This window comes from Lingula anatina, chromosome 8, assembly GCF_051362555.1.
Source record: "Lingula anatina isolate TDL-2025a chromosome 8, LinAna3.0, whole genome shotgun sequence".
Lineage (NCBI taxonomy): Eukaryota > Metazoa > Brachiopoda > Lingulata > Lingulida > Lingulidae > Lingula > Lingula anatina.
In genome coordinates this window covers 15,348,732-15,365,645 of record NC_141774.1, presented here as the reverse complement: position 1 = coordinate 15,365,645, position 16,914 = coordinate 15,348,732, and the positions used below count along the sequence as shown (strand labels likewise).

At 34.0% G+C, this 16,914-nt stretch overlaps 1 protein-coding gene and 1 long non-coding RNA gene across 6 annotated transcripts; both read right to left on the bottom strand.

Annotated features, from left to right (window-relative positions):
• Window positions 1–1,620: 1,620 nt before the first annotated feature.
• Window positions 1,621–9,922, bottom strand: LOC106179327 (clavesin-2). 4 transcript variants are annotated; one of them, XM_013562918.2, is made up of 6 exons: window positions 9,592–9,922; window positions 7,355–7,512; window positions 6,619–7,049; window positions 6,286–6,396; window positions 5,979–6,175; window positions 1,621–2,715 (listed from the first exon to the last, which is right to left on the bottom strand). In XM_013562918.2, exons 2-6 carry the CDS (start codon window positions 7,485–7,487, stop codon window positions 2,616–2,618), a joined length of 972 nt encoding a protein of 323 aa, XP_013418372.2. In that variant the 5' UTR covers window positions 7,488–7,512; window positions 9,592–9,922; the 3' UTR covers window positions 1,621–2,615. The 4 variants fall into 4 exon arrangements, with proteins under 4 accessions (XP_013418372.2, XP_013418374.2, XP_086850151.1 ...); XM_013562920.2 differs by lacking the exon at window positions 9,592–9,922 and adding an exon at window positions 9,449–9,471; XM_086994025.1 differs by lacking the exon at window positions 9,592–9,922 and adding an exon at window positions 9,160–9,289.
• A 1,900-nt stretch (window positions 9,923–11,822) lies between these two features.
• Window positions 11,823–16,305, bottom strand: LOC147760454 (uncharacterized). 2 transcript variants are annotated; one of them, XR_015330910.1, is made up of 6 exons: window positions 16,216–16,302; window positions 15,956–16,086; window positions 14,365–14,469; window positions 13,968–14,115; window positions 13,539–13,647; window positions 11,823–12,482 (listed from the first exon to the last, which is right to left on the bottom strand). It is a non-coding gene; the product is annotated as an uncharacterized LOC147760454 (long non-coding RNA). The 2 variants fall into 2 exon arrangements; XR_015330909.1 differs by having other exon boundaries at window positions 15,956–16,305.
• Window positions 16,306–16,914: the final 609 nt, after the last annotated feature.

Here is a 16,914-nt window from a genome sequence, read left to right as displayed (position 1 = left end):
ACCCAATATTTTAAGCACCTACAGGAACACTTTAAACTCACATTCCTACTTATATTTCATACACCTAATCTGCAGTTATTTTACATTTTATAAATCTGAATCCAGTGTTGAAATTAATCTTATGATGACAACTCAAGTAAACAGGAACCCTTAATGCACAAATGTCTTCAACCACAGCTGCTGAACAAAATATTCAGTTCTTCAGACATAATTGTAAAAAGCAATGGTCACATCAAAGAGTTTTTTCTTGTGGTAACCTTATTGAAAGTGAGCAAAGTAAGCAACAACATTAATGGCTTCTGAATATCTGAGAAATGCTACAAACTAAAAATCCACAAATTGCATAACACACACAGATTCAGAAAATCTCTCCGAATATTCATGTCAATCTCTTGGATAACCCTTTATAACACACAGTCATTTGATAATTTTCAAATACAGTATTCATATTTTTCCCACTGTATTGAAATCTTTAAGTTATTACATGCGACTTGAAAACATTTTTGGCATAATACGAAAATTATGAAAACATATTTCAGTTTTGCAATGTCTATAAACAATACTCGACTTGGATAATAAAATAAGGCAATATATTTTACAAAACTTTAGAAAAATGTACCACATTCTGTTTCTATCATCCCTAAAGCATCTTAACATACATACTTGCATTATTACTCAAAGAAACATTTTAAAAATTCCCAAGAAAAATTTTGTCACTAAGCAGAAACAAAGTCAGGTATGGCAGAACAGTTCAATTCTGGTTTTTAGAGTTGAAAAAAAACAAAACATGAAACTGAAAAAAAAAACCTGGCTGCCAATATCCCAAATAAAATAGCTTTAAGACAAATTCTCCTAAACCAGCTTAAAAAAGAGCTGCCTAAATGAAAATATAAAACCATATACAAAAAGCACAAAAATACAAACTTTTTGACAGAGGTAGCTAAAATGATTAAACAGTTCCTATAATGTCAATGTCAATACCAAATATTCACATTATATCAAAGCCAAGCAAATGCCTCACAGCTTTGGTCAAACTCTTTGTTGCGTAAATGAAAACAGTATTGTGGCGTATAAAAAGTAAAGTCAGCAATACTCTGCTATCACAGAAAATATAGCACCAAAATTAGCAAAAGAGCACATTTGAGCTTCAAACACTTATGCACCACAAATGTACTGACAAAAAATGAAATGTGAGGCTGCAAGGGAGCATGCTCATTAAGGCTCATAGCCCACAAACACCCATCTTACATTTCTTATAGACCTGACTGAGATTGTCTTGAACACTTATGTAAAGCAGCTCCACCTTTTGATGGAAATTTCAATTAATAAGTGAATCAATTTCATCAGACTAGATATAGAGAAACAATAGTTTCTGAACACACTTTGTTAAAGGTGACATGATTGTCATTTTAAGAGCAGCCATTTACATCAGAGTCAGTTAAATCTTTGTTTGCAGAGTATGTTTGCTTTTATGACAATAGCTGTTTTGTCTTTGTTTGTAAAATTCTCACTTTTCTTGTGTAACTATTCTATGAAATAAACATGAAAGCAAAAACATACTTGTCTCATTTGCCCTTGTATCCCATTTTTGTAATACCTATCTCATCATTATTATTCTCATTTTGTTTGCAGTGAGTCCACTGTGGAAGGTAACAAATGAATAATGGAAATTACATTTACATTTTTGCCGCATCCTACATATGCCATACTGTAACACCGCTTCTAAGAATTATATATTTTCTTAAAAGTCACCTGTTATCACTAAATGGACTGTCTTGAATACTTTTTATATTGTGACTCAATCTATTGATGGGAATATGAAGCTAAAAACAGAAATACCCAAGCTCATGCTGTACACATTCTGTGTCATTAAAAGCAGCTAAAATCCACTAAATGTGATTCTTGCTTCTTCTTTAAGTTTTTTTTCTCCTCATTTGTTCATTCAGCATAAGGGTGCAGTTCACATTTTCTTAGATTTTCCTCACAATTCTTTTCTTGGCATCAACATTTTCCACATCACACATCACTAAAAATTTAGGATTTCTCAATATTTTTCTGTAGCACAGCAAGCAGCAGTAAATGCAACAGTACAAAGTTAAGCACTACCAAGGCAAGTTGGGAAATGTGTCCTTGATTCAGTGTAAGGGGATCAACAGTGACCTCTAGACTTCAAGTAGATTATAACAATATGTGCAGCAGACACTGTTTTTTTTTTTTTTTTTTGTTTTGTTTTGTTTAATATTTTGGACATGGGTTTTTTCAGTTAAATCATATGTATTTGTCAACAGTCAATTCGGCTGCTACCGCTGTACTAACTGACCACAACAGTAGTGCTCTACATTGCTATATCTCTAAAATCTTTGCTTCTCCTTAAAAAAATGTTGGATCAGGGGGTGGGGAGGGGAGGGGAGGGGAGGGGGTGGATTCAACTGGCCCCTTAGCCTCTCACCAGCTGGTTCCTTTACGAGTAGATGTACTATCATAACGTAAAATCATGGCTCGACTAGTATAATGCTGAAGTGTAATCTAAACCTCCATCTTGAATGGCACTCCTTTACTCTTCATTTTCTATCCTTGTCAATAAAGCTGCTGGTCAAATTTCTACACTGTCCTGGTCACTCTATGAGGAAAAACTCCTCGTCCAGTTCTCTTCGGTCTGGAGTGTCCGTTTTGGTGGTCAAGTTTGTGTCTGGAAACTTGGATTGTGAACTGCTTCTGAAATAAAAAAAATCAATTTTTTACGATTATTTGACAGATTGAACAATGCTCATCCTAAAGGTGCAAAGACATCAATGATTAGCAGTTGCATAAATACATAAATATAATCTTTGAATAATAATATCCAGAAAATTCTTGATAATATGTATCATTATTCTAAAACTGCCTTTAATAGATAAATGAATCCCTATGTCTAAAATATCAAAATCACGTTGCAGTTCATCTGCAGAACAAAATTCTTTTTATTTTCCAACCAAACCACTTTGACTTACATCAAAAAAAAAAAAAAAAGCCAAGAACTTGTGCCTTTCCAAATGATAAATTGCTTATAAGCTGGTTTCATAAGTAAACATAATGGCGGTAATCGAGTTAGGATTCCCTCGACACCCCAAAATCAATAGCCATGATAATGCAGTTCATAGCATTCAGAAACAGGTCTTTTTTTCCATGAAGTTCATAACACTGAACAACTTGAATTACAGTAATTACTCAGAATTTTCCAAACACCTCAATTAATCTGATGTCTTCATGTTTCAAGATTCATTTTAGTTACTCAAAAAAATGTTCTTTCCCACAAGAAGTCAACTTACTTTAGATAACTTCAGATTATTAGCATTACTTCTAAAAATTGTTTAATTTGTGGATTTTTCCCATTTGTATCTACTGTAAACATTTGATAGAGATGTTGGAAAAGCTACACATTTTTTACATGTGTTGATCTTAATTAATTATTCATTTCTTCATGGTCTGTGCATCATACATCTGTCTACGTAAAAAATTAAATTGCCCAATAAAATAGCATACCAAACAACTGTTTCACAATTACAACCACCCTGACCTTCAGAATTTATCTAAAAGTAGCCTCTGCTGAAGAATGTGACTATGTATATTCTCATTTCAAGCTACCCATGAAACGCAGGGTACTAAAATCTGGATATAAACCACAACTGTAAATCCCCATTTAAGAGTCTATATGTTAGATCAGGTTATAGATTAGGGTATTAAATCCCCAATTAAGCGTTGTCTCACGATGATAAAAACAGCATATCTATTTATTGATATACAGTCAATATCTCTATCAGTATCAACACTATCTCACTGTGAGCCAGGATCATGTTCAAATGTAGATTTTATAATGGACATTTTCCTGCAGGGCTTCATGTATATTTCACACCAAACATGTGCTCTTTCTTATTTTCTGTTACTACAATCTGTGTTACACTTAGAATGTACAAATGCTGAGCTATCTTCTTTTATTTGTTTGCAACCCCATTATCTCACACAGTTCCATTAATCACATTTATATCAAATCACCTCCAGTTTTAACTAATACATTTATCTTTCAATAATTACCGTTTTAAGACCTTAACAACAATGACCTTTCTGAAAATATACCAAATATCTTTCCAATCAGAATTTTCAGTTTCAGTATTACTAAAAAAAACACTTTTGGGTAAAAATTATTAATCCATTTTTGAAAAGTTCATTGATGAGTAATCATCATAATATATTTATCAATTTACAGGAAACATCACTCCCCATACCAAATATTACCTCACACTGGCTGCTGATCAATACAACCTTTCATTAATGATGTGAAATCCTGGGGTGCCAGAAACATGACTCAGCAGTTTTGGCTTCAGTTCAATGGACTCCAAGGCAATATTTTCCAACTGATATTCCTTTCTTCACAAACCCTACTAGTAGTACATTAAATGTAATTGCTTTGGTGACGGTATTCTAGGGGACGGTATTCTCACAATTTCTAATATAACCACATCAGATTATTCAAGATAAATCTGACATAAATAAGAGAAGTGATTGCTACTGCATACCTCTGTAGAAGATGTGAAATTTAGTAATTTTTTTCTCTTAATAACCCCTTTCTTAAGAACTGAACGAGAAAAAATATTTAAGTTTTGAAGAAAAGCATACCAAAGAATTAAAATGAGAAGACCCTATTCACAGATAGGAATGAACTAAACAATATTTTCTTAATAATACATAACAATAAACACATCTTTCTTCTTCTAGTCTTGTAAGACTTGTAAAACTAACGAAACACCAAGGCACTAAAATTAGAACATGTTCTTGAGGGGAATCAACAAAGTTATTCTGAGAGGAGAATAAATATAGAATTACTACTGACTTGAGGTGAGATTTTATTGGCATTAATCGCATTAATTAGTGCAACACATCTGCTCCTGCTATAGCACTGAGGAGCTGATATGGTTATCCACCATTTGGGGAGAGAAACTGAATGGCAGTTACTATAATAATATCAGGGTACTTGCAGCATATGATGAAGTGTTCTCCTTGATGACTGAGATATAAAAGGCAAAGTTACCAGCCCAGCAGTAACCCACCTGAATGACTTGCAGAAAATGGTTAAGCGATGTCTGCAGTCTTGAAATGCTTAAATAATATCTACTGCAATTCATGTGCCAGCATGACTGTACTGGCAAAAATTTATGGGCATTTTCAGAGATAAATCTATTTTATCCATAAATGACATAATATAGCATCATCAGGTTACAATACAAGAATACCTGTTAATCTGCCAAATAACGTCAGTTGTTTACTGGGCAATTTTTCAAACCCCCCCCCCCCCCCCTCCATCATCGGTTCATCACCCATGAAAATCCATCATTAGTTTAATTAACAGAGTTCCCAGGAAACCCATGTTATCAGGAGAAATCTGTAGCTTGTACAGCTCATCCTAAAGGTTGGAGTCATCAACTTATTATATCTAAACAAGACAGCTTCTGTTTGATCATGATAAAAGGCACCTGGGAGTCTAACGGTTAGATTAATCATATGAAGTATTTCAGAACATGGGGATGTTATGATGATAATATAGCCAAAGTGGACTGATTTTTGGCAGTTTAATAACCTAAAGCTGGTACAGAAATAACTTGAAATTTTCAAACATGTCATTTGTTTAAAAATACTACTTTATTTTCATTATCACAGTTAATGGCAAACTAACTTCTATTATCAGCGTGAGGTCACTGGATGGCCAATATTTTCAAAGAAGGCTGGACGGCTTGTGAATTTTTTTGACAAATGATGACTTGGACTTCCTGAAATTTTGTAGGAAATTACAGGTGATAACTGTGTACCTCTAATCCTGAATCGCCAATCCTGGGAACAGCCCTGCCCAGAACTAACCTCTATTACTCCCATTCCAAGTAGTAACACAAAAACACACTGACGATAGAGATATGTCTTTGAAATTATTTCTTAAAAATTCTACTCACTTTGGGATCCCATCAGATATCTCTTGTGTTGGCCAGAAGATGTGGCTTTCCCCGTAACTGAATATCTCGTCTCCGATTAGCTCCTTGGCCCAGGACTCTGTATTGTACGGAGGGATGAGTCCGCCCAGCTCTGCTGGGAGAACCTCTTTGTGGATGTAGTTGTGAAGGGTGCCCAGATTGTTGCCATGGAGATGGATCTGAAATGGTCACCATGGAAACCATTAATATATATCAATTTTTTTTTTTTTTTGTTTAATGTCTTCACAAATGAGACAAAGAAAACCCTATGACACTGCAGTGTAATTACCTTTCCTTTCGTTTTCTCCTTGAGGAACGGCTTCACAACTTTGAGAATGGCCTCCACAAACCACGGCTGATTGATGAAATGGACGCCACCAAACCTAGCTGGGAAGCAGTCCTAAAATAATTGAAATAAAGAAAAGATTTACTTCATGGTTGCCCAATACAATTACATTATTGAAGCAATAAGAATGCACAATCAGAACAGAGATAAACACCATTATGTAACTTAATTTAAAAGTTTCATTGGCTTTTTAGTAGTATAAGGAAATCTCATTCAGCTTCAACTGCACTTTTTTTAAATCTGGAATGCCCCTTGTACAGAAACATGTGCCCCTACCTGTAAACCTTCCACCATAGACTTGAGCAACTTGGGATTCACATATGTCGACTGTTTAAATGTGAATTCCGTCCAATCAACAACAATCACAAATCCATTAATCTGATTGGCTTCCTCCTCTATCAGCCTCTCCAGTGTTAGTAATATTGCACGATAAATTGACGAGAGACTGTAGCGAGAATTATCCCAATGCGCAGCAAATAGCACCAAAATTTTTCGTCCATTGTGGTCGGCATAAGGCAGCACGCCTGGAAGACTGTCGTAAAGTGCATGTTTTATACCCATCTCTGAGGCACAAAACTTGTGGAATAGTTGAGTATTTTTCTGGCGATATTCAAAGTATTTACAGAGTAATTTGAATGCCTCATCTGTGTCAAATTTTCTTGCTCTGAGGAACCGTAAAATGAATGCATCATCTGTTCTGAGGAAATCTGAAAAATAAATGTGTCCCTGGGGTAATGGATTTTTTTTTCTTAGACATGCCGTGGTCATAAAATAATATTACTTTCATGTGATTGTATGATAAAAATGCTTTATTGCACAGGTATTTATTATAAAAAATTCACATATTTCAATTTATCTTATAATTTATCATGTCAGAGCTGCATACAGTGTATTTCACAATTTTTTTTTCCTAATTCAAATATCAGCATGAATAAACAAATTATTTAATTAATATACAAGCAAACAAATAAGTAAACGGGTAAAACAGATCTAACAGAAAAAGAAGACTCACTTATATCTGTTTTGGACTCGATCTGTTCTCTCACAGTCTCTATGTCTTGTCGTCTCCTCTCAGCTATCTCGTTCAGCTCTCTATGGGCCTTCCTCATCAGCTGTTCTGTAAGACCCCATCCATATTCTGCCATGGTTCCCTGGTGAACCAGCTTTTTTCTGAAAAGTTAGGACACAGTTTAGCACACTAAAAAGAAGCAGCTTTTTCTGAAAAGTAAGGACACAGATTAGCACATAAAACGAACCAGTTGTTTCTGAAAAGTTAAGACAAAGATCAGCACAAAACGAAAGAAACTAAGCAGCTTTTTCTGAAAAAAAATTAATATTTAGTTGTCATACCACTAGACAAGTGTATTTCTACTCAGAGTCAACATTTTGTGTTATTGTTTTCAAAGTTTTTAACTATGACTGGAGTTTTCATGGAGTGGCAATGATATTCAATGCAGACATTAGTCCTCCCTTCCACTCTCTGTCACAACAGATCCACTAGATCACTTGGTCTTCCCCTCCAAATTTATAACAGTGTTCATATGCTCTTTCTTCTTAATTCACAACAATGTCACTACAATTTTACAATGGCTATATTGTCAGTCTATTTTCACAAAACAGTGTGGCGATAAAAAAAAATACTAGCACACAATATCTCTCTCTCTCTCTCTCTCTCTCTCCCTCTCTCTCTCTCTCTCTCTCTATTGCACACCATATACAGTATGTCCTTTTACTAGTATCAAACACTGCACCTACAGCTCAGCCCACAGTAACAACCTGGCAACAGTAGTAAACCTAATATTGGAACTGAAATCTCTGCTGGTTACACCTATAAGTCACAAACTAAAATTCTCCACTACAGACCACAAACCCAGCTTGCTAAGGGGTGTTCCCACTGAAGCTATTATACTCCAAGTGTGAATTTGAACCTTTCATGCCTTACACAAGCAATTTTTGTGGAAATGTCTTCTGACAGTACTGGCATTTGTATGGCTTCTCTCCAGTGTGGATTCTTTCATAAGAAAGGCAAGTCTGTTTTAGAGTAAATGTCCAATGGCAATATTGGCCTTTGTATGGCTTCTCCTCTGAATTCTTTCATGTGTTACACAATATCCTTTTTTTTTTTTTTTTTTTTTTTTTTTTTTTGGGGGGGGGGAGGTAAATGTCTTCTTACAGTTATGGCAAATGTTTGTAAAATTGGTTTCCCTCCTATGTGCATGTGTCCGCAGCATAGCCAAGAGCCACTTGCCTACTGCAGCATAAAGCAGAGATAGAACTTTATGGCTCCCAAAAATCTGCCAATAGTTGGAAAAATTTCATCTGTATCTGTATCTGTTCATGTACATCTAGAGACACCAATACTGGTATGAAGTAGACGGATAGAAGAGAGCGCATGGGAAACTTAGTCAAATAGTAGTCCTGACCTAAAGCTTTCAACAGTTTCAGCGTTTACTTGTTGGTCACTGAGTCCATTCCAATCGAAAACTGTTCTGACGAAGAAAGAGTTTTTTCTGACGAGTGTTTTACAACGTTGTAAGAGAAAGCAGCGACTGTTATTAGTACTATTCACAATGTTTTCAGAGTCAAAGTCAATGAAAGATTTAGCCCTTATACGACGTTTGTTAGAGACTGGTACGAAGTAAATGTCGGGGGGTATCGCTGGAACTAACCCCTCAACCACCTTGAATAGAAAAGTTAGCCGCAGTTCCTTCCTTCATCTCTGGTATATAGTGCCCAATAAATACACAGACGACCTGACAATAAACATGCATACAGTACCTATTTTCTGAGTGGAATCAACAATATTTAATGTCTTACCTAGTAATGTATTTCACTTTTATATCACCCTATTTTCTTGTGAATGGCTGTTTCCTGTGTTTATTTGCAACCTTTTTTCTTCTTCTTTTTTTTTTTCTTCTTTTTCTTTTTCTTCTAGCGTATTGTCAGGTATAGAGCAATTTCGGATGATCCGGCCGCCAAAGAAAATTTCCCTAAATGTTAAGCACTAATACATTCCATTACGCAACCAAGACATGGCCTGACATACAGCGAACGGAAAAGAGATAATAAATCATTTCAGGTACTAGTAAATTATACCCTGTATTACCAGATGGCGCTACAGAAAAGCTTACTTCTCCCCTCATCCGGAGCGCCGTGTGAGTAAATACCCTCGTCCTCCGAGGCTCGGGTGAAATAAATTTATCCTCTCTCTCTCTCTCTCTCTCGGAGTTTTACAACTACATCACATACCTGTGGGATTTGAATACTTTACCCCTCTTTGCAGTTGGGGGTCTTCCTGGCCGGTGGGATAGCTATAACGGTTCTTTTTCCTTCGTGATCTGTCAAATTGCTGTAACCGCCTGGTTTACGACTGATTCACTCGCTTCCTTGCGTCTGATCGTTTTCAGCATAAATTATGATAAAATGAAAAATGTATAATGAAATATATGCTTCCACGCGAAATATAATGTGCGTTTTCGTTATTTAAGTGGTTATTCATTGAGAACCGCACTCCTTAAATCTTTGTAAATAAATGAGTCACCGGTCGCACATTGTCGGTAAGTGTTGACAAAAGAAAATGTGCCGGTGTCACGTGTACGGTCCGTTCTGCGTGAACCATCCGTCCTGACCGATTGTACACGCAGCAGTCGCGTGTATGAACCGTTCCGTGAATGATCCGTTGTTATTCACCTTCACTGTTATACTTGGCTAGTGCATTGATTTGGCCTGTTCGTTTCCTACATCATTATATATTTACTATAATGGGGGTATTTCTAGGTAAAATTCATGGGTTGATACAGAGTTTGTAATTGATAATTTTGATAGAAAATTACTTCGACGCATTGCATGGATGAACCTGCCGTGGACAGGCCGTCGTTATTCAGTTGTTGGCCTACTACATGTTTTATTGGGTTTTATTGTGTTGATTTTTACTAGGATAGTGTGTTGATATATAGCCACCTGAAGGAAATTGCAGTAGAAGTACATTGTAAACAATAAATACTTGCTATACATCTTACATGAACAACTAATAAGATATGAATATTTCTAAAGATTATGTTTGAATTTGCAGTTTGTTCTTAACAGTGTATACTTAAAATAATGTTTATTAAAGTAATATATGTACTTTATATTGTATGTGACAAAGTCTGGGATCATGATATCCTGCTCGTTCATCATGGGGTGTTTGCCCTTGTAGACCATTAGATTGAGGAAACTGAAACTGAATATCTGAATGTTAGTAGGCACATCAACGGGACATGTTCATGTACCTGTACGTGTCCTGTTTTGGAATCTTACTGTGACTGGGAGGTGGGCTGCTCTTGCGAGTTGATGATTCCAATTTTTGGCATCAATATGTTTAGACTCACATCAAGGAAGATTTTTTATTTTATATTTATAATCAATAGTCAAGATCCATCCTGTGTAGCCTATCCTTGGAGTTGTGGTCCCTGGCCATTGTTGCACGGAGATTTGCTTTTGTTTTGATTATTATTTTATACGAAGTATATTATAGGTAAGTGAATTTTTATAAATATTACTTGACATTTTATCTATAATAAAAGGAACAACAACACTAGGACTGACACTATGATCCTTGGGGTGGTGCTGTCCTTGTCAGGTGGATACATACTTTTTTTTCACAAAAATTGTCACATTATTTTTTTTAATAACCATGCATGAAAGCCGATTTCTGCCTTTTCATTTTCATTTGTGTATAGATCTAGGTATGTTTGTTATCTTTTATTGTCTGGACAATTTTGGTCACAATTTTTGATGAATATTTGTAATTTTTTGTTGGGTGATTGGGTTTGCTAAGGAAGAAGCAGCGCTTAATAATGGTCAGACTCGGATATATGCCTTCACAGTAATTGCTGCAATAACTTGAACATCACAAACAAATAATTTATCCCCCCCCCCCCCCCCCCATTTTTTTTTCGATAATTTCATAAAATTAGTTATGTTGAGACAATTGAAAATTAAGTTGTGGAGGTTGTTTAGATGCCTCATATTTACCAACATCAAGTGTTGACAGAATTGGTGAGAACGAAAGTGTTTTGGACAGCACATCCGATTGATTTTCTAATATTTCTTATACATTTTTTTATTCTCTTATTTGTATATTTTGTATAATGTAACTATTGCAGTGTGTTCTTTACAAGGTCAATGTCATATATACTCAAATGAAGTATTTTTTTGATTAATTAATTTCACTGTCATACAGATTATTAGCTATAACTGCTACGATGTATACATATGTTTCCATTCAGTTTTTACTTTTACCTTATCATTATTTTCGGAGAATTGATACCTTATTCATTTAATGGTTATTGGAAACATTCCATATAGCTATTTAGAAAGCTTTTACAAATGATTTTTTTTGGTTACTGTAACATCCTTTTGCTTTCAGCATTTATTCTTCTTCTTTATAGAGCCTTTTATAAAATGTATAGTGGTTATCAATACAATTATTTAGACCAACAAATGCTGGTCTAGGAGAAAAGTAACATAAAATGAATAAATATGCTAAAACAAGTTGTCTTAGTTACAAGACTTTTATTTTATTTATTCTCACCTTACAGTAATAAGTCATGTACATGTAAAATAAGTGACAATATAGTAGGTCCCTGGGATCCCTGCAAGTGGATGATTATCATTTTTTTCATTAAATCGATACACTTTTGTAGCATGTACTAAATCAAATGTTCTAATAAAATTTTAAGTTTTTATTTCAGTCTCAGTTTGCATCGAAAACTATTTTAAAAACTTTATCAGATTTCAGTACTATCATATAAATATATGTAAATTGCATTATGTTATGGGTTGAGAAAACTTTAAACCAGTAATACAGATGCAATTTTCTGCTAACCTTGTACAGAAATGCACATTGGGCATGTAAACTGGGTTTTAGGAAGTGTTTTTTTAGAACATTTGACTTTAGCACAAATGGTATGTAGCCAACTTTGGCGTGTTACACTGTATCCATCGATGGTATCCTTTATTTTGGCAGAATGCTAAGTCGCAGGCTTCATCCTCTGACTTTCTTCCACTCTTTCTTATTTTCTGTCTAACCTATTCCCTAAACCACTTGCAGTGTGTGTTGTCGATACTGTTCAGTCCAGCTCCTTTAAGGATAGCTTCTGTAAATAAGAGTGAAAAAAGTGTAAGACAGTTAAAAATTCCTTTATACCTGAAAAAGGTTTTTCAAAGCTTGTAGTTTCTGTTAATTTAACCAGTAATTAAGTAAATAAAGCTACTATTTCGAGGGATACATTAAAAAAAAAAATTATATTCTGATAACTTGGTAAATGCTACAAGACAAGCTACCAAATGTACAGACTAAATAGGTAACAGAAAAATAAAACTAGTCATCAACAATAAAATGTAATGGAAAGGTTTTTTTTTAAATTTTATCTCTTATGCTATACAAGAAGAGACATATTCAATCTTTGTTTTGTGAGGGATGCCATGTCTATACATAAGAGAAGTATATTACAAAATAAGCACCTGTACTAATATGACTAAGGTTCAAGTACAAATGCTATTTAACCACTTTGAAACATTATGAACAGCTTCATATTGTGGAGGTAACCAGACGCAACAATTTAAAGTCTGAATGTTACCAACATTTGTGCAGATGCTCTAATAAACCTTTTACATTACATGACATACATATTGATTATTATCACACGCTTCAATCTGCAGCAGAAAGATAAATTTTTCTGACATATATCAATTGTGATCCTTCTTATTATTATGCAAAAATAATAAAACTACAAGTACACTGAAAACTCCTAAACTACTACAAATCAGTTACTGATGCTGAATAGTTTACAAACACACTGTTTCTGGAGTGAACATAATAAGAAAATGAGAGAACAGTTTCATTATCTCTGTATTTATAAATTAAAATTATTGTTATTCTTTTTATCAAGAGCTTATAAAATATGTTGGTATTACCTCCAATATTTCTGTGACTGTCAGTCACCATCATCAGGGAGTAAAAATATAAGAAAACTCTTTAAAGCAAAAAGCTAATGTTTGAATTTCCATGTGTATTAAGTACAATAAGTTGATATGGCTTATTCTGATCAGAATAGTATCTGATAATACATACATATTAAGAAATGTACCTGAAGATCTTTATATAGAAGAGCTTAAAACAAAGTGTACCTGTTTTGCTCAGACATACTTACATATTCTTTTACATCCTGTGTCATCTTGTACCAGACATATCCTCTACATCCTAAATAACTCTTTGTCTGATGCCTGATTTGTCACGTTTGCCAACATAATAAAGGTCTTCTGAAGAGAAAAAAGTTACTTATATGCATTCCCGTACATCAAATACACATGGAATTTAGAACGTATATTCATTGTTTACTACAAAATATAAAGAATCCTGCAAAGGGATAGAAGCCATTCAACCATCTATCTTGGATAATAATGGTTTACCAGCCAGAGTGATATCTAGATATTGTGCCACACATCATGATGCACTGTAAGGGTGAGGTAAGGAGCATATCATGAATCAGAATTGACTTAGATGGAAAATATGATTTCTTTGCCAGACATCTGGACTCATTTTAAAAACCAATCTGATATTCCTAACTACAACTACTGACCTTCATCATCTAAAACATGAGTCTGTGCTCTTCTCTTATTTTCCTTAATTCTTTAGGGTCTTCCAAAAAGTCTCTCGGTCTCCTGTACTGTATGTACCACTTCACTTCCCTCATAAATGTAATAAAGTCATCATTTTTTGTAGCCATGCTGAAAAATGTATAAAGTCACAAATAAAAACATTGCTCATTATGCCTTCTGCAGAAAAAGAAGGACCATAACTTCCATCTAATTAGGTTTTAAATCTGAATTTTCACCAATAGTGTGGCTCCTAGTTTATATTCATATTTACATCCAAATATTTCAAATTTACATCCAGATATTTCAATTTACAACAATAATAAAGAAGTTGCTACACAAACATGCATAGTCTGAGGAACATCAAAATAAATACTGCACCCTGAAGACATTTTCCCTCTCTGAAAGCTGCTGGGCAATATGAGGAGGAGTTTTTTCTTCCTTTTTAAAGCCATCATGCTTAAAGTGTCAGTCATCTTGATTAGGCTGGTTAAAAAGTAAGTGAAAGTTATCAGATAATAATGCTGCAATAAGACAGTTTATGAACAATCAACCGTAACTCGTGATGTTATCTCCTGATAAGATATAAACTTATGCTGTACCTGAGCGTTGTCATTTCATGTTCTCATAATGTCAGACCAAAACTGACAGGTGATTAGCTCTGAGCTTAAGCCAAAATGACATTTTAACTAAGTCAAAGTGACACAAACATATGTACCTTTAATCAAATCAATTCTTCAAGATATTCAAACTGAAAACAGTCCACCTGTGATAAAAAAACTCACTTGATTTCAGACATACAGATGGTTAAGACCGTATAATCAAGTTAAAAAATCTAACAGGTGACCTACTTTAATATCTTTGTTTCAGTGTTTTAGGAAAAGAGTGAGCTAAATAAAAATTTTATTTTTTTAACTTAATGATTATCTTGGTAAGGACCACAGATACAAGCCTGCAAGCTGAAAGGTAATTAGGAAATTACCTAATAACAAAGTTGGAGACAAACCCTTCTTCCTATTATGAGACTATTTCTGTTTGACTTTCTTTACAAGGAAACCAACAACTCTCCATACACATACATATATTTTGTACTTACTATACATAGTTAAATTTGGAATATATCTGATTATATGATTAACTTAAAGAAGGTATATATATATATATATATATATATATATATATATATATATATATATATATAAGAACAATTTAAAAATACATAATTTTCATCAGAGATTTGCCAATTTTCAATGAAATATTAGGTACATGAATGATTGTTCTTTATTACAAGCCCAAAAAGTGAATTTTATCTACAAAATTCATCTTTCTTTCACATGTGTTGAAATAATGATTCCAGGGCTCTGCATTTACAGCTTGTTATTAGAGTTCTTCTCACCTTTTAAGTCAAACAATATAGATCTTAGTTGATGAATTACTAAAGACAATTGAAGAAATAAGCATAAACAGTATGTTGAATACTTCTTCCCACAGACCGATTCAGTTAACAATGGCTATGAAAAAAACCTAGGCTGTGCACTGTAGTAAGAATCAAATTAAAACATATTAGTTAAACAATCAAATGTCTATTATAGTGTGCAACATTGTATATTCAGCAACGAAATTCCAAGCATTTCAGATAGAGAGGACTTGTAATAATAACTTAAAATCAATAATAGACATACAGAATTGTCATTCACCAAATTTAAAGGCAATTCTCAGCATCAGTGTGCAGAAAATGTTTATTTCTACTGCAACTGTGTGTATCTTTACTGAACATCTGTCCAGGTAATTCAAGTGATTTTGTTAATACACCGAAGAGTGTAGACACATTTCGACACATTTTTGATTTTGTCATTATGAAATTGGTGGGCACTACTCTGAGTAGTACATTATACTTACTAGTAGTAGTAACTCTACCTGCTGTGTAAGGTTACAAATTGACATCAACAAGTAAAACGTACGTTAGACTTACTTGCCAACTGGTAGATGATTTTTCCCCTTTTTTTCTACTTTGTTCTTTTGAAGTAGACCAAAAAAATCGCCGATATCAGCCTTCCTCAGTCCCTTCACTTTTAGTGATTTCCTCCTACATGCTGTGTTTTCCTGAAGTAAATGGATCTTAAAAGTAAACAAACATCGTACTCCATGTTTCTTGTCTTCTGTTAAATACCTCTACTTATCAAATCTTATATAAATCGAGCATAATGTTTTGATAAATCGATAGAGACGGACTGTACACGCCGAAGTCTCTCAGATTTGCCTGCGCTTTGTGCGCATGTGCAGAACGGATGGTTCACGCTCCGAGCCCTACACGCCACACCGGAAATAGCCGGAAGACCGGTGCTCGCTCATCCCGAGGTGAAGGTAAGTTTGATCAGTGATTTGTCTAAAATGTTACTTGTGAGTGCATTTCTTATCGCCAGATGGCAGCACCGTATATTGCAAGGGAGATAAAGTAGATATAGTAGGTTTCTATTAATGACTTTTTAGAGTGAGTGATCAAGTAACATGTTTACTTCTAGATCTACATTGTTTTAATTAATTTTCCTGTTTTAATCATTTTTTTACTTGCCTTTTAATTTTTTTTTCATGTTATTTTGTACACTGAACAAATTTGGATTTCAGACTCAACATACATACTAGTACTTATACATAGTATTTTTATTTTTAGAATTATCATTTTTTACACTGTAACAGTTGTATTTGACGAAGTTCCCTTGTGATCAAATTTTGATAAAGTCAAAAATATGCACTTACTCTAGATCAAGAAACTAATAAAAAAATTTACATCTGTAAAAAAACAATAACGGCTTTAACTCCAAAGAATCATCAGTAACATAAGACATAAATAAATAAATAATAAAAAAACTGTAAACTAGGGTATTCCACCTATTTATTTCACCATTTATTTATTTATTTATTTTTATTTAT

Coding starts and splice junctions, on each gene's coding strand:
- LOC106179327 (XM_013562918.2), bottom strand. CDS start 7,487: ATGGCAGAATATGGATGGGGTCTTACAGAACAGCTGATGAGGAAGGCC. Junction 6,397..6,618: donor CTATGGTGGAAGGTTTACAG/GTAGGGGCACAT, acceptor CAATTATTTTAG/GACTGCTTCCCAGCTAGGTT. Junction 2,716..5,978: donor ATATCTGATGGGATCCCAAA/GTGAGTAGAATT, acceptor TTTTTATTTCAG/AAGCAGTTCACAATCCAAGT.